The 25307-nt window shown below is 36.3% G+C and overlaps 1 protein-coding gene across 1 annotated transcript in view; it reads right to left on the bottom strand.

Moving 5' to 3' along the window:
- The window catches only part of PRKX (protein kinase X-linked), a 66186-nt gene that overhangs the window by 3705 nt on the left and 37174 nt on the right, over positions 1–25307 (bottom strand). The window contains exons 2-7 of the mRNA XM_032226110.1: positions 24071–24239; positions 20862–21125; positions 10684–10803; positions 7433–7528; positions 5187–5244; positions 3885–3962 (exon numbers count right to left, since the gene is read on the bottom strand). Coding sequence (XP_032082001.1) covers positions 3885–3962; positions 5187–5244; positions 7433–7528; positions 10684–10803; positions 20862–21125; positions 24071–24239 — 785 coding nt within the window. The remainder of the gene's footprint in view (positions 1–3884; positions 3963–5186; positions 5245–7432; positions 7529–10683; positions 10804–20861; positions 21126–24070; positions 24240–25307) is intronic.

The following is a 25307-nucleotide window of genomic DNA, read 5'->3' as shown; positions in this document are numbered from 1 at the left end:
GAAACCTCTGATGTGCCGGATGAATGGGCACATGAAGGTACGCCTCCTTGATGTCGACTGATGTCATCATGACGCCCTGGCGGATGGATGCCAGGATGCTCTTTAGGGACTGCATCTTGAACTTCTGATACTTGATGTACCAATTGAGTCTTTTCAGATCTAGAATGGCCCGCTATCCTCCTGAGTTTTTGGGTACCAGAAATAGGATGGAGTAAAACCCTAGGCCTTCCTGCCCTTCGGGAACCTGTTCTATGGTGTTGATGGAGATGAGATTATGTATTTCGGCTTCCATGAGGCGCCGCTTCACTGAGCATCTGGGACGGGGCACCTGATGAACCGCCTCGGGGGATGGAGAGAAATTCTAGGGTGAGGCCCAGCCTCATCACCTGAAGGGCCCAGGCGTCGGACGTGGTTTCCGCCCACTGATGAGCAAAGGCCAGAAGATGCCCGCCCACTGGTTCCTCCCCTTGGGAGTCACCGGTACCTCCGAAAGGACCGGTTCCCAGAGCCACGAAAGGACCTCCTGTTGTGGGATTGCGCCTGGTGCTGTTGGCACCCCCTATCCTTGGTCCCCGCACGGTCCTGGCCGTGGTCCTGTGATTGGTGAAAGCCCCTGTTGTAATGGGGAACAAAGGGGGCCGCTGTGTATCCAGAGTAGCCTCCCCAAAAGGACTGGCATCTGTTATATGGCTGCTGCCTTCTGGTATTGCGCCCCCCCAAAGAGGGAAGAACCTTGCGTTTGTCCCTGGTCTCTATGAGTATGGGGTCGAGAACGGATCCAAATAAGGCACCACCCTTGAAGGGTGTGGACGCCAGGTGCCATTTAGACTTAACATCAGCCTGCCAATGGCAGAGCCACAACAGGCGACGAGATGCCACATTGGACACTACAGCTCGAGAAGCGAACTTGGCAGCATTGAGCGTGGCATCCGCCGAAAATTCTAAAGCAGCCATAATTTTGGTAACGTCTTGGTGAAGACGTACCTCATCCGGGGCCAGTCTCTCCTGTAACTGCTTAAGCCAGAGCACAGAGGTTCTATTAAAGAATGATGCCGCAGTAGCAGCATGCAAGGCCCAGGCCGTAGCCTGGTGGGTCTTACGAATGACTGTCTCAGCTTTACGGTCCTCTGCCTTCAGACCCTCAGAAATTTCAGACAGATTCAGAGCAGGGAAAGCTAGGGCGGCTACTGACTGATCCACAGTTGGGAATTGTAAAATGCCTTCCAAGTCAGGGGTGGAAGTGTATAGCTTCCTGTCCCCATTACTGGGCGGGTTAACCGCAGTTGGTTGGTCCCATTGTTTCTGAATAATATCCATGAAAAGCTTTGGCGAAGGAATCACTTCCTGCAACAAGACTGGTTCAGCAAAGAGGCACTCAGTAGTGTCCAGGCCTACAGCAGAACTGTCTTTGGGAGCCACCTCTCCCATATGAGTAGTGGTCTTAGCTTTAAACAACAAGGATTTGAATAGCATAGGCTTAAATAGGCCAGAGGAATTAGGCTGATCAAAGATCAGGCCCTCATCATCAGAGAATTCTCTATCTAACAACTCCCCTTCCTCCACCAAGGCCGAATCCTCACTATAAGTAGAGGGGAGAGGTGAAGAAGGCCCTGCTTGCACATCAGGAAGATCTATTTGTGGAGCTGGGATAGGAGGCTCACCCTGGGAGCTAACAACCACCGGGGCCTGGTTCCTTCGAAGCAGCTCAGCATCCACCCCCCTGGAGATAGCTGCAGATATCATCTGGTAAAGGTCTGGGGATAGGCCCTGGTCATAGCCTTCCATAGGCCTTAGGCCTGCAGCAGTGGGAGTAAATGTTGCAGAAGGCCCAGCACGTGGCACTAAGTAGGCCGAGGCAGCCTGGGCCTCGGGCATTACTGAGGGGAGTTGGGTCCCCAACCCCCCTGCTCCAGTTTCAGAAATAGCAGGTAAGGAACGATCAGGGGACCAGGCCTGGTGCCCTGCTGGCTGCGGAGCTGGCGAAACACGCTGAGGTAATAGCGTGGGGGGGGGATTTCTACCCTCCCCAGAGGCTTTAGATGTTGCCTTAGTTTTATCTTTTTTCTTGTGGCCCTTATCCGGAGCCCCAGAGATCTCTCTGGGCCTCTGGCTGGTGGCTCTAGAGGCGGCTCTGCCAGGCCTCGAACTAACCCCCGCTTGGGCAGCACTCTGATTATCATTAGAGGACTCAACTGTACCTCCCAAAGAAGAATGATCAGCCATTGCAATGAATTAAGATGCGAAAAGACTCAAAAGGCACAAAGCACAGTGTTCACTGCAAGGAGAATGGACCGCGTGGTCAGCAAGAGCAGCGGTGAAACAACTTCTCTCTAAGGCAAACAGAGCCGAAGTGAGGGAAGTGGGAGGGCCAATGAGTCAGCAACCCATTTGGGCGTGAGGAGAGGCAACGCCCGATCTTTACAGCGCCTGCACGAAGAACGCCCCCAAAATGGCGACCGTAATTCAGGCGCCAAATTCAAATTGCCAGCAGCGAACAAAAATGCCGGCCGAGACTTCCAGAATGGGAATCACTTCGGCAGCGGCGCGCTCCCATTGCGACCAGTGGCCCCGCAGAGGATAAACCGCGCCGCGAACGGTGGGTAGCTCCCAGCGTCATAGAAAAAAGCCGCGCCGTGAACGGCGGGTGTCCTAAAGGCTCCTGAGGTGGCGGGAACTCCTCAGCTACATCATCAGCGAAGCCGAAGCCTCGCGCTGCGATTACAAGTACAAGCCCAAGCCACATTCAAAGCGCTTGCCGCCAAGCCCCTTGCAAAGGCTCCAACAGCCTGCAGCCAAAACTCAGACCCAACGGCTCCAAATGCTAGTCAAATACCTGATCGAAACAGCGAGCCACAGATGGACTGGGCAGGCAGCGAACTGCCGCCTCTCCCATTGCCACGCATAATCCTTCCACAAGTTCAAACGATCACTTGCAAAAAATCCAAGATGAAGTATAAATTTGTCTCATTAGTCTGGAGAAGAATTGGTATACGTCTCTTCTGGCTGGACTGAGTTAAAAAACTGACCCATCCAGTCAGAGGAGGCGTGGTCACCAATTTACATAACTCAGTCTCTAGGCTAATGGACAAAGTAAACCCATGCTTGGATTCCCCAAGCAGCACACAGGAGAACTAAGAATATTATTATTTCTCTGAGGAGTTATAGAACTGTAGATCTTGATACCTTCCAGTCAACTTTCGCACCTAAGTGTGAGATGGAACTGCTTGTTTTTATGGATGACTTCTATTGGCACATGAAGGAAGTTAAGGCCTCTTGATCCTATTAGAAGTCTATATAATTTTTTTATTTTTCTTGTCTATATACAAGAATTGTATTTAACTGTTCCAGAAGGTGGTCATAAGGAAAAGGGTGATTAAATTTGGCCCTCTTTCCCCATATTGTTCGGCTTCTACAGAAAACTGCTGGGAGGAATCAGCCTTCTTCACTTTGAGTTAATATCAATGTCAATATACCTAGTACTTAAGACTTATACACCACTTTACAGTGCTTTATAGCTCTCTCTAAGCAGTTTAAAGAGTCTGCATATTGCCTCCCACAATTTGGGTCCTCATTTTACCCACCTGGGAAGGATGAAAGGCTGAGTCAACCTTGAACCTGGTGAGATTTGAATTGCCAATTTGCAATATATATATATACATACATACATACATACATACATACATACATACACACACACACACACACACACACACACATACACACACACACATACACACACACACACATTTTATCTTCAGGCATGAGATATAAAAATGTCTTTCATATAGATTTTTAAATACAAACTGCTCCATCATAATTAAATTCAGTAAATATTTCTTGAATGTATATTTCTCCAAGCAGAATCTGTTTTCATGGTACTTCACCTTTAATTTCCTCTGAGGTACAGCATCCCAGTCTATAGACCTGAACCATCGGTGTCTCTTTATATCATCAGCTCCATTCTTTGGAAAAACAAAAGTTTATTTAATATAAGTTCCTAAAAAAATATTGTGGCATAAAGTCTATATACTGAAATGGACACTGAAAATATATGTCTAATGCATACTGTTCTAGTTCACCAATTTATCTCATACTGAAAAAAAAAACACCTGGATTTCCAGGAACATCTGTACAGTATAAATATCAACATTATCAAGATGGAAAATAGAATGCTGTGATGCAAGTACCCCACCTGCTTTGTATACTCATCAACACTGCAAAAGGAACAGGGCTTGCTTCACAATACGTTATCTACTATCTTGCCAATTTTCATCCTTTTTTTACCAGATCTCATGGATCTCAAATAAAACAGGCCCTTTGACACTGACTACATTCCAATTATAGGTGTCACTGTTACAGCTAACGTGCTATCATACATAGAGAATACAGTTCTTCCTTCATCTATCTATCCCAATTCTGTATTTAGAAAACGTTTCTATGTTAGATTTCACAATTAATTCACTATTTCATATAAATCACATTAGGTGACTTTATCTACTTGAGTTTTTCTTGGATCCAGAACCAAATTTACTGGATGAAAAAAAAACTACAGTGGGACATAACCTCTGTTACAAGTTTATATGTTCTCTAATGTATTTAGGTAAAGAAATGAGCTAATGTGACTTTAGTATTGCTTATACAAAGGGGATTTGCAAGCTTCAGTGCTCAGTAAGCTTAGTAGACTCTACCAATCTATTACTATACTGCAATGGATGTCAATTAAGTTTGCAATTATTTAGTGCCATGTTTTATTAGTATTAATTACATTAAATATAAGAATCAAGGCTTAAGGCAAATGGCTTACATGGCTGAAAGCCACAGTATTAATACTAATATTTAAATTTAGCTCTTCTGATTGCCTAGGTAGCATACATTAAAAAATTACTTAAAGAAAAGAAGCGGGGTGGGGAGGAGAGTTTGACTAGAAATTCCATTCCAAGGTCACCACTGTAGCATGAAAATTTGAAAACTTATTTAAATTTTATATTTAAAGTGAAAAATCACATTGTTAGATGCTTGTCAAATACAAAACAGTAATTCATTGGTTCAGAGATTTGTAGTTTAAGTATAATGAAAACATGATCCTCCTCCCACACCGGTGTCCTCTTAATTTGAAATTTGTTTTTGAGTATAGAGATGTTTCCTAAATGAACTGAGGTAGTGAAAGATTCTTCATTAAAGCATACCTTCATGTTTCCTAGTCGTCTTGTTCTGTCAACCACAAGAAGCTTTTTAATAAGATCCCTGGACAAATAAGAAAAGATTTTTTTTTTTAAAAAAAAGTTTGTATGGTTAACTTTTCACTGAAGAAATTATACCTATAGAATGTTTCCAATACTGAGCTGACCAGCAATAACTTTGAGAAGGTAGGAGGAAATAAATCCAGCGATCTCTGGTAGAAACTTAAATTGAGTAAACCATATTTGAAGGATAATATGTCTTATAAACTATACAATCTGATTAAATTGATATTTAAAGCTCCAGAGACACATTTATGTAGATGTATTAATTTATAATCTTTTTCCAGAGAAGACTTTCATTTTTGGTAAATCTTTGCTTATAAAGTTAAGCAAAAATATAAAAAGTTTGATGTTGCTTTCAGGGTTTTTAAAAAAATCAGATTATATCAATTCTACCTTCAAATTTTCAGGATGTTTTTTTCCAAGTTCTGGATATTAACTGGAATTGTACAAATGTCCCCAGTGGCTTTTTATAGTTCCAAACAACTGCAAAGTTCTTAAGCAATTAAGCTAGTTGCTTACCATGTCTTTCACAGTTTAGGAAAACAAGTATAATCTTGAGAAAGCTTCTTAACTGAACGAACTCACATTTTGGTAGGGGCCCTTCAGTAAGGCAATCTTTATGCCCTTTTTATGCATGCAAAATTGTTCATCTAGAAGCCTCTGGAAACAGTATAAATAATTCTGCCTAAGATTTTTATTCCTAGTGAGAAATTTTCCCACAATTGGTAAAAAAAGAAGTCTTGGAATGCCTTTTAAAATTTGTACCTTGAACAATGTGCGCCAAAATGCCTTAAAATGCACAAACATGTATTCCTGTTTAACAAGCTTCAGCTACAACTACTCCATAACTTGGATGACATGATCAAACACGAACGGACCTTTTTTTTTGTAATTCATTAGTCGTTATGAAAAATCCCTCCCCATTAAGCATGCAAATTCTAATATGAAAATAAAGCCTAATGAAAATCTGATTCTTCAATTAAAATGGAATATTTACAAGCTATCACTCTGAACTTGTTCCTCTGAACATTAACACCAATGCCTCAAATATGTACGCTTTTGTCCACCTTAGGTTTCCAAGTTTTAATTTAAGTTACTTTGTATCTGTATTCTGTATTCTTCACACATTGCTATGGGAATACTGCATAAATGAATTGCCTGCACCGATTCTCATTGTGAGACATAACTAGCAGCATACCACCTTCTTTTAAATGGTCGTGACATAATACCAGGTGAAACTATGAACTGATATTCAGCTCCATTTGAAAATGAGAGGGATTACACATAAGCTTTCGGACTTTTGATTAGGGGTGTGTAATCCAGAGCGTCCGGAGGGCTGCCTGCTGGAGAGACATTCTCGGGCGACTTGGGACGAGCCTCGGCGGTGTCGGACAGTGTGGGACGGTATAATAATGCATTAATATATTGTGTTTGAATTATTCAATCTATTTATCCAGAGTCACTTGATAGAGAGATTTCGTTGTGATAGGTCAGAGCTATGATTATGGTTTAGATTTTACACTTTATATTTTATATTTTTATCTCTTGTGCTTCTTAATAGGAATATGATGCTAATGTACCATACGATAAATAATAAATAGAGCTATTCCAGTTTTGATAAGTTTGTAAAAACTAAGAAGGCCAGTGGCAGTAAGAAACTTTAATGTTTCTGCAGTCCATAATATGTCCACTTTCTGCAATAAATTAAGAACGTAATACAAGCAGGACAAAATTGGTGAATTAACCCAAAACTTAAATAATGTGATTTCAATACACTGATTTGGCTTTAACTTGACACTTTAAAATATGAGCAGCTTAAAAAATCCTTCATAGATCAAATAGGAAGACATTTTTCCCCTGCCCCTTGGGTTATAGGACATGTGATAATGATAAGGAAGTGTTACCTGAACAGCAGATGCTATGATTGTCAGATTTTAGGGAAATTGAAATAGAATATAATTGCAAACTGCTGAAATAAGCCTTTCAAATGAACAACTTTGCTATTATTGATGTTTTTTTTTAGATTAAAAACACTGTATGTTTCAAGGTAGAATGCTAAATTTAGCAACACAATCTGACTGGGCGGGAGGATTGGTGGCTATATTCACCCTGCACAATGTTGCCCACTCCCATTTTTAAAAAAATGCTAAAATAGAAAATAAATAAAATGAAGTTTTAAGTTCGCTTACTTTACATATAAATCCAGGTGCCTGGGAAAATCTATTTTACCAGCTAGAATCTTCTGATATATTCCAAATGGATTGTCATCAAAAAATGGGGGAAATCTGTTTTTAAAAAAAGTAACAATGTCAGACAGTTGTTTCTGAATGTATGAAAAATGAGCTAGGAGCATACCTACCACAATACAATAAACTATAATAAAATCTCATTAGGTGCAAAATTTCTTTTACAATGACTATGGAAAATAGTTATTCTGATTTCAATGACTTCAAACATTACTTATGCCTACCCTTGTACAGAAAACAAAAATACCTGAAATATATTAGCATATTTTTGGAAACTAGCTTTATAACTTCTTACCTATTGTAACTCTAGGTGATATTTCTAGTTACATCGGTATCTGATGTCACAAGGTCTAGAAGTTGATTTGGCAAAATTGTTTTGACACTTATATCACCCAAGCAATATGAATAGATATGAATAGTATAATATATACAAACACAAGAGCATTAGTTAAAATTTTATTTAGGATTTTTTTTAAATAAAATTATTTGGTTCCATTGTTTTCTGCACAAGAGTTTTATATAAACGCTCATTTAGGAAGCATTTAAGTAATACAAGACACATCTCAGTCAGTTTTGTTTTTGCCATCTTAAAGGAAGCTTTAAAGGAAAGTTAAGACTAAAACCACAGGATCTTAGTTTAATTTAATATTCCACGTTTTCATTTTATTTATGGTTTACAAATGTAATTACTTAAAAGTTTCTGTATTTTTGTTATTCAGTAGCTATTATAATTAATATTTACTGAATATATTTCTGTATGAAATGAAGTAAATTCCTGAATTTAATAGCCTTTTAGTCACTTACTTGTAAGAAAATATCTCTCTTGATATTAAATTAAGTATAGGACAAAGTTCTATATTTAAAATGCCTAACTAGTTGCCTGTAAGACATATTATTGAAGGGAAAAATCATGAATAAAGCAGTGAATATTCACAAAAATTGATAAATACTGCCATTGAAATTTATTGCAAATAATTTTGCTATTCTACAATGACATAATAAAAATTCTTTATGCATATTATTTGATCATTAATTACATCTCATTTAAGCAATTGATTAAATAGCATTTTCATTGCTGCTTCTCAGAAAAGAAAAGCAGTGGGTAGGGAGCTACATTGTATATAATTATGGCACATTCTCTTTCTCCTGTTTTACATTTACAATACTTTCCCACAACAAAATGTATACAATACGCTTATCCCATTGTATTGCAATGATCTATGAAATGTTTAACTGTAGTTTATTGGATAATGTAAATTACCTAGGATCACTTGTGAGGCCAAAATAAAAGCTATATTATATGGAGATGGGAGTAATGAATTAAATTAGGAAAATGGCACCACTGGCTTTTAGAGCGACATGTAAAGAGGCAGGATATAGCCACCTAGAGGTGGGTTCCTACCGGTTCGGCCAAGTAGGTAGTAACTCTGCCAAACATGTCCCTGAATTGGTTCTATGGGCGGCGCTGTAGTCCCATCTTCTTTTCTGCTTCTGCGCATGTACTGAAGCATTTTTTCACTATTTTGCATGTTTGCGCAGTGAGCATCAAGTGTGCGCGTGAAGAGTGGCCCTGAGCAAACCAGCAGTAGAAGAAGCCAGAACCCACCCCTGTAGCCACCTATCCTGAGAGAGGAAGAATATACCAAATTAGCTAATCACAGCAGCCAAATTAACCCTGGCAATCAATGAATGACAGATGTTGCAGCAGGACTGCCTTCAGTTCTTGTGCCATGCTACAATGTTCAATGGCCATATGGAAAGCTGTGGATTATATATATGACATGTAAATATATATGCAAAGTTATCAAGCTACTGACTACCATAAATTAAAATGCATGTTTATAGCACAGAGTTTTAAACAGAACTGTATGCTTGAAGAACTGTGAAATATGTACAATTTTTTTTTTAGTTATTCATTTTAAAATGTATATGCTTCTGTGAAATCTAATTAGATTTGAAAGGGCTTAGAAATAATACTTTGAAACAAACAAAAGCATTTTAAAATCATATATAAGGAGATGCTGCAAAACACTGTAATTTCAAGGTTTTTTTTAAGTTCCTACAATAATGCCTTGATTTATTTGCTTGTTGCTTTGTGATAGAATTGACTCAATTGTAAAAGATACTTTCTTCTACAAGAATAATTTTAAATTCCATTAACTGGAAACCGATAAGATAAAATTCATTTTCCTACATCTTCTTTCAAAGATAGTGTGCAAGTAATCTACTTTGTGTCATTGTCAAGAAACTGTAACAAGAAAAAACATTCTGTTCCAAATCCCAACTAAGTATCTGGACTTTTGGCCTGGAAATGTTGTTAAGTCTTAATGCTCACAATGCTTGCAATAAAGCAAGGAGATCATCTACATTTGCTCTGAGAATGCTACCACTTAATGGATTAAATGTATGACTAGGCTCATATAACGTTCAATTTCTTCCCTATGTAAGACCCATAAGTGGGGGGGGGACCTAATTAAAATGCTGGAAACTAAAAGTGGTAACATTGTCAACCCAATAGGCAAAACAAGCTAGCAATATTTTGTTCTTTGGTAAATATGAGTCCCCAAAACTCAGAAACAGAATATATAAGATTATCTTAATATACTGGGTACCTTTTATATTTAAGAAAAATTCTCCTGGAACTGGGGCTAGTTCTAAATACATTGTCCATTTACTACATTTATGTATCGCAATGTATAATATTGTTGGTTTCTTGGTATTTTCTGAGCTTTATTCTTTTCTTGTAGATATTTCATTATCAGGCTAGTTAACTTCATGGATGTTTAGGAGAGGGAGGTTTGCTGGATTTTATATAGTAGCTTGACTTGCCATTCTTGATTTTAGTGCAGCTTCTTATAATATAGCATATATCCCATCACTTTAAACCCAAGAAATGCATATAACTATCTTTCATTTTAATCTCAAAACTGGCTATGACTAGCCTAATCATATAGTAAATGCCAGGTTTCAGTATACTGCATTGAGATTCCATTTTGATTCTACAAAAAAAACAAATTGTGGGAGAGGAAGGGGGGGGACCTGGCATCTTCTTGTCCCACAATGTTAAATTTTGCATATTTATTGTATTTGATATTATACAAAACAAGTTTATTCTGTCTTCAAAACTGTTTTTATATACAATATAAGATTAATATTTGAGACATTTGCATTTTCTTAATTGCAGATTTCCTTACCCAGACAACATCTCAAATATCAGAATACCCAGGGCCCACCAGTCTACTGCTCTTCCATGACCTTTACTTTGTATGACTTCTGGGGCAAGATATTCTGGTGTTCCACACAGTGTCCATGTCCTAAAGAAAAACAAAACACAGTGAATATTATTATAAATAAATTCTATAACGCTTCATAGTAAAACAAAAACCAAGTTATAGGTATTTAACAAATCTGTATTTTCTATGCATAAAATGCTATATTACAGAAGTAATCGCACTGAAGAAATAATCAATGATTTTAAAAAACCTATGACTCATCACCAACTATTGAGACACTATAAAGAGTTTATAAGGGAGTGATGCTGGTTATTATTTAATCAGGGATTTCAGCATTCCATGCTTATCTAATTTATTCTAGATTAAAGCTGACATCAAATAAATGCAAATATATCTTCTGTATAGACTATCAGTGCAGGTTTATGTTACTGTTGCAACTATCGTAATACTTCCTTTTCCCTTGTTCAACTTTTATATATTCGACTGTTATTTTTTTTCTCTATAAATGAAGAACAAATAACACCATTTTAAGAGAATAGAAATCACTTAAATAAAGAGTTGTGTTCTGACTACAAACATGGAAATATTTGCTTAGATCAGGCAACAGGCATCTGTCTTCTCATTGTCTAGACTATTTTTTAGGGTAGTTCAGTAAGGAATATTTTTTTAATGGTATCTTAGTCATTCTGAAGTATGACCTGTTTTCATTTGAGCCTGATGTAGCCAATCAATTCCTACAGTATTTTAATTGTGACTTGCCCATTTAAAGATAAAGGAAACCTCCCAGGTTCAAGGCATCACACTGTAAATTCCAATTTTGTATCCTGTGTGCATGAATTAATGTTTTCTCTCACTAGCAGCAGAATTTCCTCCATTAGCATATTTGTAGTTTTTTGTTTCTCATCCATAAGAAATTCAATCACATCTACTGTCAAGAAATTGGGAAGAACTGCAACCATATAGTTGTATTCACTTTGAACTACCCCATCTATGGAAGAAAAGCAATGTCTTTTCATTGATCTATTGGGAGATTAGGGTGGACATTTTGGAAGATTAGGGTAAACATTTCTAGCCTCAAGAGACTGGCAATTAAGAAGTTACAGAATGTATTCATCAATTCTACCTCTTTATTTCCTTTTCTTTTTCTTCAGAGGGTCCACATAGGACTGGAAGTACATCCTGCTGCTAATTCATATTCATCATGCATATTCTATTTGGAATATTTCTTAATAATATTTTATAAGATTTATATTCTACCTTCTAAGAAAAAAAAAACCAGTTCAATCACCATTTTATCTTCACCAGAACACTTTGAGATGGATTTGGATGACAGACTGACCCAGATTCACCAAGGGAGTTTCTGTGGCTGAGGGTGAACTTGAATCTAGGTCTGACCAATTCTCATGCAATACTTTAACCACTATATAATTTTATGTACGTACACACTTCCCATGATGTTGCCTTTGTGCTTTTTAATTCTATCATTGTTTATCTTAATATCTGATGGAAAAAAAGTCTTCCACAGGATAGTGGCAAAATGAATAGATGAAAGATGAAGACAACTGTGAAGGAAGATTATGAGCCCTTTAAATGTTATATTGGATTTGAGTCTGTTTTTAAAACCAACAATCAAACAAGTCTGTCAGTCACACATAAATAACTAGCTGGATACCCGTGCTTCGCTACGAAACCATGTTATTGGGCCAGATCACAGGTCAAATGAGTTACGCGCTAGCCACACCCATATAAGGCAACTGGCAGGTGGGGAGGGGGAGCAGAATGTCTAACTCCTTAGCATCAACACATATTAATATAATACTGTATAAGAAATACCAATGATTTGATGGTCATTTCAAAAAAATCCTTTCTTAGTGAGCAATATATATATATATATATACATATATATACATATATATACATATATATACATATATATACATATATATATATATATGTGTATGTATGTATGTGTATGTGTATGTATATATATACACACAGACACATACATACACATACATACATACACACATACACACATATACATATATACACACATATACATATACATACATACATACATACATACATACATATATATATATATATATATATATATATATATATATATATATATACACACACACACACACATACATACACACACACACATATGTTTTCTGAAGTTTTCGCGGGTGCTAGTATGTAGGTCTTTGGTTATTCGGGTTTTCCCCCGCGTAAAATTGAAAGTGTCTTGGCGACGTTTCAACGAAGTCTCATTCGGGCTTGTTTGCTCATCTTCAGGCTTGTTTGCTTGCTTGCAAGCATGAAGCCAAGCAAAAAAGTCTGAAGATGACGAATGAGACTTCTTTGAAACGTCGCCAAGACACTTTCAATTTTACGCGGGAGAAAACCCGAATAACCAAAGACATATAGATAGACAGACAGACAGACAGACAGACAGACAGACAGATAGATAGAGATAGATTTACAGAGAAATCTTAGGCCTGTTCAATAGTGTGTATGCCTGTGAAAATTTGCATAAAATTAAAACTTTAGTATACAAGGCAGCTTGAAAAAATCATATTGGCAAGTAATGATTCACCCTGCACAAAGAGAGACCAGGTTTGTCAAGTCATTCATAACCTGCTGGATTTCATAAATATAATAATAGAAAGTCTTCTTTAAACACTGTTTATTCATATCCTTTAAAAATAAACATAAATAAATGCTACAGGATGTCAACAGCATGAATCAAGCATGAAGTGCTCTTTAGTCATTTACATTCCCACTTCATTGTCTTTTACTCCTCAGAACAATTACAGAAATTTGCAGTGACTATTTAGGGAGTATGAATACTTCAGATAACCTATGTAGAACAGCCATTAACACAGTGTAAGAATGCATTGGAAGATAATTCAGAAGCTTCTGAATCATAATAAAGAATACAGTCAGAAGCTATTTGTTAGTTCTCTTGTCACACAATGATTTCTCCTTTATATAATCTAAATTACAACAAATCTCGAGATAAATGATACTACGGAATACTGTTAATACTCATGGAATGTAATCTTGGTCATATAAAACAAAGACAAAATTGGATGTAAAAAATATTTTGGTAAATGTATCCGTATGGAAAATACGTTAATGATGTTAGTCCATTCTATTCTGCTACCAACAACTTTACAACCTACTCGACTGGATATGAAATCCAAAAATTATTGTATGGCTGTTGACAAGTCAAAAATTGTGATTGTAGGAGCCCTAACTTGTCATTCTTTATTTTCCTGAGATCCTATTTTATCCACATAATAATCTTTAACATTTTCTACCTTCTAGGAACACTTTTCATATAATTTGGTATGCTGAAGCATTCATGTATATTTCAGAGACTCCTGGAGTTAATTATACAGTACAGAACAAGGTTTCATATGGTTGTATGTTGCTAAAAAGTTATTTCAGATAAGTTTGCCTTCCGCTAATGTGAAAGCAAGCTATTTAACTACAGTCGTATGTGGATACTCATTGCTAATTGGTTTAGGGAGCTGCAAGAAGTATGAAAAATAATGAATATAAAACATTTTTCCCATAAGGAATAATGTAGTAAGTTACAAGGCAGCCAATATTGACAAGTTCTAGCTTGTGTGTTGAGTACCAAACAAATGATGGGTACTGGGATAAAATTTTCAATTCAAAATGAATTGAGTACCAAATTTGATAAGTTTCATAGGAGTTGTAGTAAAGGTGCTTTTTTCAAGAGGAAACTGGACTTTGTTTTTCTTTGAAGACGTTTTGCTTCTCATCCAAGAAGCTTATTCAGCTCTGACTGAATGGAAAGATTTATATTCCTTGCAGATAACTGGTCATCTGCATTCTTTTAAAGAGTCATTGAGGTTGAGGTTTGAGGTTTATTTTATTTATATGCCGCCCTATTCCCTACAGGGACTCAGGGTGGTGAACAACTCAAACGGGAAAGGGAACATACAAATACAAAACAAGCATTTAAAAATAACCAACAACCACACCTGTCGAGAGGGGAAGGAAGCTCATCAACCCCAGGCCTGCTGACACAGCCAGGTTTTAACGGCTTTTCGGAAGGCCAGGAGAGAGGTGAGGGTCCGAATCTCCGTGGGGAGTTTGTTCCAAAGGGCCGGAGCTGCAACAGAGAAGGTCCTCCCCCGGGTCGTAGCCAGATGGCATTGGCTGGTAGACGGGACCCAGAGGAGGCCGACCCTGTGCGATCTAATGGGTCTTTGGGAGGTAATTGGCAGCAGGCGGTCTCTCAAGTAGGTCTCTCAATTGAGGCCATTTGGAGGTTTATCTGTGTCCTCAGGGTCATCTGAGTAGTGCAAATTGGGTGTGGAGCCTTCTTCAAACTGTTGAAAGGACTGTGTTGTAGACTGGATAGGTGTCATATCTCCCCCCCCCTTTAGAGAGGGTTGTTCAATTTTGACATAAATGATATCTTTGACCCCTCTTTCAAACCAGTAATCCTTTCTGTGCAAAATGTGAACTTTGCTGACTTTAGAACAGTGGCCTTTCTCTTTTAAATTCAGATGGACTGCTGAATCTTTTCTTGATTAGTTTGTTTTTCTATGTTGTGCTATGCATTTGTGAAGTGGATGTTTTGTTTCACTAATGTATAGATCTGCACACGTCCCTCATCATTGTACCACATATCCCATGTTGCTTTGTGTCTGGGTGTTTTATCCTTGGAGTAGACAAGCTTCTGTCTTAGTGTATTCTTGGATTTAAATTGTACACATATGGTGTATTGGCTGAAGATCCTCCTGAGCTTTTCAGAGATTCCTGCAACATATAAAATGACAGCATTGCTTTGTTTATTGTTTTCTTCCTTGTCTATTATGGAGGAACTCCTACTGGGTCATTTTTGGAATTTTATGAAGATCCACTTGGGATATCCATACATTCTTTGGGCTTCCTTGATGTGTTTTAGTTCTTTTTCGTCCCCATCTTTGCTTGTAGACAGGCCTTCAGTTCAGTGGTGTAGGTTTCTGATAATTCCCATTTTGTGCTCCAGTGGGTGGTGAGAATCAAAATGCAAATATTGATCTCTGTGTTTGGGTTTTCTGTAAACTTCAATGTTACAGCTTCTGTCTTCCTTAATGTGTATTGCAGAGTCCAGAAAGACTAGACTATTTTCCTTAACATATTTCTATGTGAATTTGATGTATCTGTCCACAGAGTTGATATGTTTGGTGAAACATATCAACTGTTATGCCTCCAATTCCTGTGTTTTGATCTTGACCCAAGTATTATCCACATACCTATACCAATGAGTGGGTGGAATTCCTCTGAAGGTGTTTAAGGCTTTGGTTTCTACCTCTTCTATGTAGAGATTGGCCACAATGAGGTCACAACCATGTTTTTGTCTGTAGAAATCTTCATTGTATTTAAAATAGGTAATGGTCAGGCAGAGATCCAGCATGGCACATATGTGGCTTAGGTTCGTCTTGTCACTTACGGTGCTGTAGTAGTTGTTTCTTCACTACAATGACAGCTTTAGTTGTTGGGATGCATGTGAAGAAGAAAGTCACTTTATAGGAAACTATTGTCTCATCCAGGCCCATTTTAGTTTCCAAACCTTGCTGGTGAAATACTGTAAATTTTTGGTGTGATAGATGGTGTTGCCAACTAGAGGAGCTAATAAGGTGGTTAGATGTTTTGCAATGTTGTAAATGACAGAGTTGATGCTGCTGACAATTGACAGTGGTGACCAAAAAAAGCAGCTCTAGGATAACCATGACCTGGATGACTGAGAATCTCCATAGACTTTCAAAGCAGTTGAGTACCAATGTACCTTTGTACTGCTAGCTAAAGTCAATCCAAAGGATTAATATCAACCATTTCTAGGTAGTGTTCATTGTTATTGTTTATAAATCTCTGCCCTATTGTGGATGACAATAAAATGATTAACTACATAGCGCCAGTAAATATTGCTTAGTATATAACAACATCTTAAATATCTTAAGACCTTAGTATATCAGACACTGAACTGGATAACTTGTAAAACCTAAAACTATATTTGGCATACACAACTTCTTTGACTTAGCTTCTTAAGACTACCTGACTAAAATCTTAGTTCTTTTTGCTCAGAATAACAATTCTTTTTTTAAAACATTTCTCTTTATTAAAAATAATAAATTCTTGTTCTTTGAAATATAGCCTATATCCTTTGATTACTGACTATCTAGTTTTATGTTTAAGGATTTATAACAGTTTTATTCTCTAATCTGAGCTTAATATCACATTATGGCATACAGGTTTCACAAACATTTTGTTGATATACAAATGAGCCCATCATAGGGGAAAATTATTAATTTCTTCACTTACTATGTAATATGCTCTTGTCATTAGTTCTATAAAACAATAATAAACTGGAAAGTTCATTCTTAAAAGGATTTCTCCTTGCTAATAAAAAGTTAAAAGTTCGTATTAAAAATGAGGTAATCAAAGGAAATTGAACAGAAATCAAAATTCAGCATTTAAAAAAGATACAGAGGACCACTGATTTGAAAGAGGGATCAAAGAGGCCATTAACGTCAAAACTGAACGTCCCTCTCTCAACTGAGGGAAGGGATACAACATCACCTATCTCCAGTCTGTAACACAGTCCTTTCAACAGTTCCAACTCAGGTGACCCTGATGACACAGATAAACTTCCAGGTGGCCTGAATGACTTGGTAATTAAAAAATGCAAATGACCAGCTGTCTGCAAGGAGTAACCATTCCCCACCATCCTGAACTAAAAGGTGAAACTAATACAAAAATATCAATTTGCCCACAATAACATTTTGTTCTGTAAAATTTGTTCACTGTGTGATCCATAGCTTTATTTCTAAAACTGCTTCACCATTATTGAAAGCAAAATGTTTATTTAGCATTCAGATGGTTAGAAACAAAGTATTTCTTGTATGCATTGAACTGATTTAATATTACTATTAATCTCTTTTTGACAATGGAATTTTGCTCAAGCACTCTGAACTTTGCAATTAGATCACTTGACTAAACATCCTCTTTTGAGAGTGAAGGTGGGGAGGAGATAATTTTTAGTATTTAAATAAATTGATTATTTGTAAATGATAAGTGTCTGATTGTGTCAATGAAGCTAAGTTAAACTTGGGTATCAAAACATATTCAAACACAGGATAAATTTAAAGTAAATTCTCAAGCACTCAGCTACAGGAACCCTGGGAGCAAGTGAGCATGCAATACTGGACTCCAACATTATGCAAACACAAGTAGTAGAACAAAGTCAAACTAGAGTCTTGGACTTTAAGAGAGCTAATTTCAATAAACTTAGAGAGAGCTTGGAAAGAATTCCATGGGTGAGAATCCTCAAGGGGAAAACAACTCAAGAAGCTTGGGAAATTTTGAAAAAATTAGATCACAAAGCCCAGTCTAGCACAATACCAATGAAAAAGAAAAATAACAGCTGCCAAAAGAAACCAGCATGGCTGCATAAAGAACTCTCTGACAAATTGAAAGACAAAAAAGATAAGTATAAAAAGTGGAAAGAGGGGGACATAACTAAGGCAGAATATCAGCAAATAGCCCGAGCCTATAAAGATGAAGTGAGGAAAGCTAAGGCTCACAATGAAGAAAGGCTTGCCACAAAAGTAAAAAATAACAAAAAAAGCTTCTTCCAACATGTTAAAAACAAGAAAAAAGTTAAGGAAACAATAGGTCCATTGCTGGGAGAAAGTGGCAAGAAGGTGACAAGCAACAGGGAGAAAGCAGAACTATTTAACTCATTTTTTGCATCTGTCTTTACACAAAAACAGCACCACAAAAATCAGATTAGGAACACAAGTTGAAATAGGGAAGAAAATGGTAAGTGAGCATCTGTCTAGCCTAGACGAGTTCAAATCACCAGGACTGGATGTATTACATCCCAGGGTTCTGAAGGAACTGGCAGATGAGAACTCAGAACCACTGAACTATATCTTTCAGAGATCCTGGAGCACCGGGGAACTGCTAGAGGACTGGAAAAGAGCTGATGTGGTTCCTATCTTCAAAAAAGGGAAGAAAATAGATCCAGGAAACTAACAGACCTATCAGCCCGACCTCAATACCAGGGAAGATTCTGGAAAAGATAATCAAGCAACGAATTAGCAAACACCTAGAAGTAAACAAAGTAATAGCCAAAAGCCAACATGGGTTTGTCAAAAACAGATCATGCCAGACTATTCTTATTGCATTCTTTGACAAAGTGACAAAATTAGTGGACCAGAGGAATGCCATCAATATAGTTTATTTGGACTTCAGTAAGGCATTTGGTAAGGTAGACCATAACCTACTACTAGATAAAGTTGAAGAATGTGGATTAGACAGCATCACCACCAGATGGATTCGTAACTGGCTGACCAACCGCACTCAACGTGTAGTCCTCAATGGAACTGCTTCTACATGGAGAGAAGTATGCAGTGGAGTACCCCAAGGGTCTGTTTTAGGCCTAGTACTCTTCAACATCTTCATCAATGATGAGAGAATAAATGGGGAACTCAATTTGCAGATGACACCAAGCTGGAAGGAATAGCCAACACTCCAGAAGATAGGCTTAAGATACAGAAGGATCTTGACAAACTTGAACATTGGGCACTATCTAATAAAATGAAATTCAATGGTGAAAAGAGTAAGATTCTACATTTAGGCAAGAAAAACAAAATGCACAGGTAGTACAGTATAGGTGGTACCTTGCTCAACAGTAGCAACTGTGAGAGGGATCTTGGAGACCTAGTGGACAACCATTTAAATATGAGCCAGCAGTGTGCAGCAGCTGCCAAAAAAGCCAACACAGTTCTAGGCTACATAAACAGAAGGATAGAATCAAGATCATGAAGGGTTAATACCACTTTATAATGCCTTGGTATGGCCACACTTGGAATACTGCATTCAGTTTTGGTCGCCATGATGTAGAAAAGATGTGGAGACTCTAGAAAGAGTGCAGAGAAGAGCAACAAAGATGATTTGGGGACTGGAGACTAAAACATATGAAGAACAGTTGCAGGAATTGTGTATGTCTAGTTTAATGAAAAGAAGGACTAGGGGAGACATGACAGCAATGTTCCAATATCTCAGGGATAGCAACAAAGAAGAGGAAATCAAACTATTCTCCAAGTGTAGAACAAGAATCAATGGGTGGAAACTAATCAAGGAGAGAAGAAACTTAGAACTGAGGAGAAATTTCCTGACAGAACAATTAATCAGTGGAACAGCTTGCCTCCAGAAGTTATGAATGCCCCAACACTGGAAGTCTTTAAGAAAATGTTGGATAGCCATTTGTCTGAAATTGTATAGGGTTTCCTGCCTAGACAGGGGGTTGGATTAGAAGACCCCCCCCCAAGGTCCCTTCCAACTCTGCTATTGTATTGTATAAAGCTGAAAAGTAGGGGAAGCAGGGAAATAAATCATTGTGAAAAAAGCTTTCAGCCCATCAGTTGTCATAGCCTTACTGTAAAAGCCACAAAAAATTAGCTTTAACATAAATTAAAAACAACTCAATCTGAATATTTTTACTAATTGAAGAAAATAACTTTTCTTCAATTAATTATAGTAAATATATTTTTTAAATTTCTTAAAAATTAATATTCAAATATTTCTAAACCAATTAATTGAATGACTTTATTATGGAATGATCAACCTTCATGGTGTGTTTGGCTTTCTTTACAATGTTTTGTTAAAAAAACAAAAGTGTTGCTGCATGATTAAAATTCTTCAATTTAAAGCTTTGATATAATTCAGTTTATCACACTTTTATGCTAGTACAACTTTTTTTTTCTTTTATGCATTTGCACTTGGAAAAATATTGCTTGAATATTTTAATTATGTACGTATGTTACAGGAAACAAAAGAGAAGAATTACAAGTAATTTGGTAGATGGACTGTTACAATGTGATGAGTGCAGTGTTGGAATACTTGAAGGACCAGGTTAAGAGATGATACTGACTTGACAGCATATAATCAATTAATTAATGTGTGCTATGAATTTTCAGTTAGGAAGGTTAAAATAAACAGTACAAATCATTGTATGTTCGATGCTGTCAGTCTGATGAAAAAACACATTTTTTTCTACCCATTTTCCTTTGGAAAAAAGTCAAAGTCAGTATCAAATAACTTACCTATCAACAAGCTTTTTAGCAAAGCCAAAGTCTGTGAGTTTGATATGCCCCTCTTTGTCTAATAAAATATTTTCTGGTTTTAAGTCTCTGTAAACAATTTCTTTTGAATGGAGGTATTCTATTGCACAAATTATCTCTGCAGAGTAAAATAGTCCAGTGCTGTTATTAAAGCGTCCCATATTACGTAGATAGCTAAAAAGTTCACCTCCAGGTACATATTCCATCAACATATATAGAAATCGATCATCGTGATTAGTCCAATATCTGTAATAATAAAAGCAGATTCAGTTTTAAAAAATTCAATATATTAGTAAAATGACAACAATTATTTATAGACCTGAAATGGACACTTAAAATTTATAGGATTCAATTTAAACTGCATAATTTCAATTAAGATCTAATATTGCTGAGGCTTAGAAATCTTAAAATACTTTTTTTTATTCCAGGGCCTCCAATAAAACCGCTGGTTTTACTCATAACATGACTAAATATTGACAGAAACATTCCAGCTTGGTCTTGAAAAGGAGTTCCACACACTTACAGGCAAATGAGCAAAGAAGTCTGAAGCCAAGTAGAGAAACATAATCACTGCAATTTTTAAAGATTAATTTACAAAGATAGATGCTTAATTCACTGAGTCTCTGTGATTGTGCATCAAGGTTGAAGTACAATTACCAGAGAACAAAACAAAAGAATTAAATGAAATACAAAGTTGCTGATGGGTCAAAACCTGCTATAAATGACACAGTTCCCAAGCTGAGAACATATATGAACTGAAATTCATTGATTTCTCCACATGAATTAAAATTTAATATGCATTTCCTGTGTGAAATTTTCTGTACACTTATAGTGTTGCTTAAAAGTTTGTGAATCCTCTGAATGTTCAATATTGCTGCATAAATTTGACCTAAAATGTGATCTGTTCTCCACACAAGTCGTAAGACTAGATAAAGAGAACCCAGTTAATCACATTAGTAAAAATATACTTTACAAACATTTAAATATATGAAGCTCTGAATAAGAACTTCAGCTGAATGGGGGGAAAAACCCTGAAGTTCAGTTTCACAAGGTATAGTAAAAAATAATTATAAGGATCAGTGTCCAATTCTTACATTGAGGACAGAGCCATTACAGTAAAATGCTATTACTTGCTAAATAATCTTAGTAGGAATGTAATACCATATATTCTGCTAGGAAAGCAAGTTATCCATACAATAATGCTACCAAGTTCAAACCCATTGGTCATAATTTGCATATCCAATTTATTTTATCTTTGTCATGTGTTTTTAGGAATTTGTTATGTTTTAAATTTTTGCTTCTGATTTTTTGTATTATTTTTGCTTTTATTTTTGATGCAGGATTTCCCAATTCCACATATGCAACTGAACAATTAAAAATGAAATGTTCTGGCAAGAAAATAAAGCTCATTCTCTGCAATGAATAGTTGTTCAGAATATTCTATACCATTTTGAGATTTGGGGTTTGGCTAAATTTAAATATCTTCCATAGTTGTTGTTTATACAAAGCTGTCCTTCCTTGGGTAGATCCCACTGTATATTTATTAAACAAGGAAAACAACAACAACAGAGGACATTTGCAGCTCTTTTTGCTATCATTTCCTTTTGTTTCCATCTTTAAAATATTACCTATTTCAGAAAATGTTTAAGGCAAAAAAATAAGGTTAATTTTGCCTAAAGATATGGACAAACAATAGACAAGAGTAGTAGCTCCATATGTTTTAGAAATTTGTAGATCCAAGTTTCAGCATTGGATCAACAGAGTTAGTCATCATAGATGACAAGATCCAAATGGCCACAGCTTGCCAGATCCTGCATTAGCATAAAACTACTGTTGGAAATAGCCCAATAAATTTATTATCCCAATGTACTTCTATTTCTTCTCTTCACTTCACTCATTTAACAATGAATTAATACTTGAATAATTTGAAAAAAAAATGGTTGAGGAGGACTCAGAAATATCTCAGTAGCCTGTACAAAAATTAATTCTGCCATCAATTTTACATGTTTATTTCTCAGAGTAATTACTGGTAGGCAAGAAATGCATTTTCAACTGAGCTTACTTTGTTCTCTTTGTCAGTTTCATCTTATCAGGATATAATCTGGTTATGTTGAAATTACTTTTGCAATATGTACTTATAACTCCTCTGTTTATAGTTTAACTTGTGAAATTCTGATATTTCCGGTAGTAGGCATTACTCCACCCATTACCACAAGATATTTTTTAAAAAGTAATGAGCCATATACAGAAACAGATTTCCTGTAGTTTCAAAAAGAGGGAATTGTATTTTGTGCACTGTTAACACAATGCATTTATCAGCAAACACTTCATTAGAACACTGAATTTCCCCCCATGCTTAAAAGTATCTCTAAATTATTTACTTCTAATGAAGACATGCACCAACTCTTACACAAAATTGCTATATTTGTGAAAACACATTCAAAATGGATGTAATTTTACTTACTGAAATTATGAACTTTCATTCATGTACTCATTTCTTATCTACAAAAGGAATAACTACTGTTAACTGTTACAAAAGTCTACCGGAAATAAATCATTCTTGGTTTCCATTAAAAAAGTATACAAGTGGAATTATCCTGTGGACATTCTTCTTGTAAACAAGGAGAAAGTGGTATTTACAGATTCTACTTTTATTCTACAGTACCCATTAAACCACTTCAGATGTTTTCAGAATTCTTAAAAATCTTTCAGAGCTAAAACTGAAGACAGAGACACCTTCTTCACCTTTCAGGCAGGAAAACCTTTGAGCCTCTTCTAGGAATAAAACTATCAAGATTTTGCCATGATAAAATTATGTCAAAAAGCAAGCTGGATGCAGAAAGAAGATATTTTCAGAAACATACTGTATATATGCATAGGTATATGCATTCATATGCACACATATTTATCCATGAAAAATGCTTAAATATATACATTATACACAACTATAACAATTAATGTACTCTGAAGGACAGTCAATCTATCCTGAGCAATGCTGTAAAAATCACATATCACACCTTTTTGGAAAAGCAAACAGAGACAAAGTATTTATAATGTACATATTTCATTTTTCTTATTCAATAGGCTTCCTAGTTAAGGAAGGAATATGGAAATAAAAATTTGAAAATTTGTCACCCAAAGATTTTGACTGCTACAACTGATTGTGATTGAACTAAGAAGATGAAGCTTACAATCTGATTAGAAATGGATGATTCACTTCTTTCAAAACAGATTTTTCATTGTGTACATGTTGTTCTTGTTTTAGCCGAATAACATCTGGAATGCTCATTACTTTCAATGCGAAATAGCATTTAGCAGCCTTCTCTCTCACCAGGTGAACCCGCCCAAAAGTGCCTGTCCCTGAAAATCAGAAAGAAAAAAAAGAGCCAGTGAGATAAATATATAAATAACAATTGGTTACATTTAATAATGAAACATACTGTAAGAAGAAAAGATCAACATAAATCAGCTAATAAGTGTCAAACATTTTTGTACTGCTTGAGCCTTATTGACACAAAGTTCAGGGTTTAAACAGGTAACCACATCAGCTCTGCTGGCTGATTCACTTCTACTTAAATCATGGCGAAAGGCTATTTAATGCTCTTTTCTCTAACGTGACTATTAACAAGGGCTGGAATTCTCTGAAGCAGCCCTTCTACCTTATGAACTATCACCTGACACTCTCAAGATATTTAAGACTATAATAGTCATTGCCTTCAAAAGGCATGATCATTCTGTTTTATTGCTTAGGTTTGATCATAGGAATATTCGTCATTTGGTTAGTTCTGCCAAATCACTCTTATTGTTAGCAATAAAACTCCCTGTGTTAATATAACTGCCGAGGTAATCTTTGTAGGGACTATTTACAGAATGGTAAATAAGTACTGTACACAATGTGTTCTAGTGATGTATTTTAGAAATGTTTTCCTTTGTTTGATGTTATTTAAAGTCACTTCAATGACACAATATTTGTTCTATTTTTATTACAGTGAATATATAGTTAAGATGATGTAGTAACTCAAAATAGATTCATCAGATCAGCTAGTAGCTAAAACTGATTAATGATATTGGTGAAAATACTGAAACTGAGAACTTCCCTGGACTCAGGAAATAAGAAAAAAAAAATCTACCTAGACCTCATTTTCATCAATACCATTCACTATAGCCTTTAATACTTTTTTCACATCTCTACAACAAATATAGTTGTATTTTATTTCTTGAATTTGCTGCTTTTCTTTTTCTGAGGATCTAAAGTTCACCCAACAACATCTTTTTCGGCCATCTCTTTCCTCTCACTCTTCCTTCATATTTGATCCTTATTCATATATATTCAAAACACCTAAATGATGATTCACTTTGCATGCAATCCACACAGAACACTCATTTCACTTATTTATGTTTTAGTACCCACATTTCTTAAGTCTTTCA

Source organism: Thamnophis elegans, chromosome 11 (genome assembly GCF_009769535.1).
Source record: "Thamnophis elegans isolate rThaEle1 chromosome 11, rThaEle1.pri, whole genome shotgun sequence".
NCBI classification, from domain to species: Eukaryota; Metazoa; Chordata; class Lepidosauria; order Squamata; family Colubridae; genus Thamnophis; species Thamnophis elegans.
Note: the sequence above shows the minus strand (reverse complement) of the source record. Positions and strands in the feature narration are given on the sequence as shown.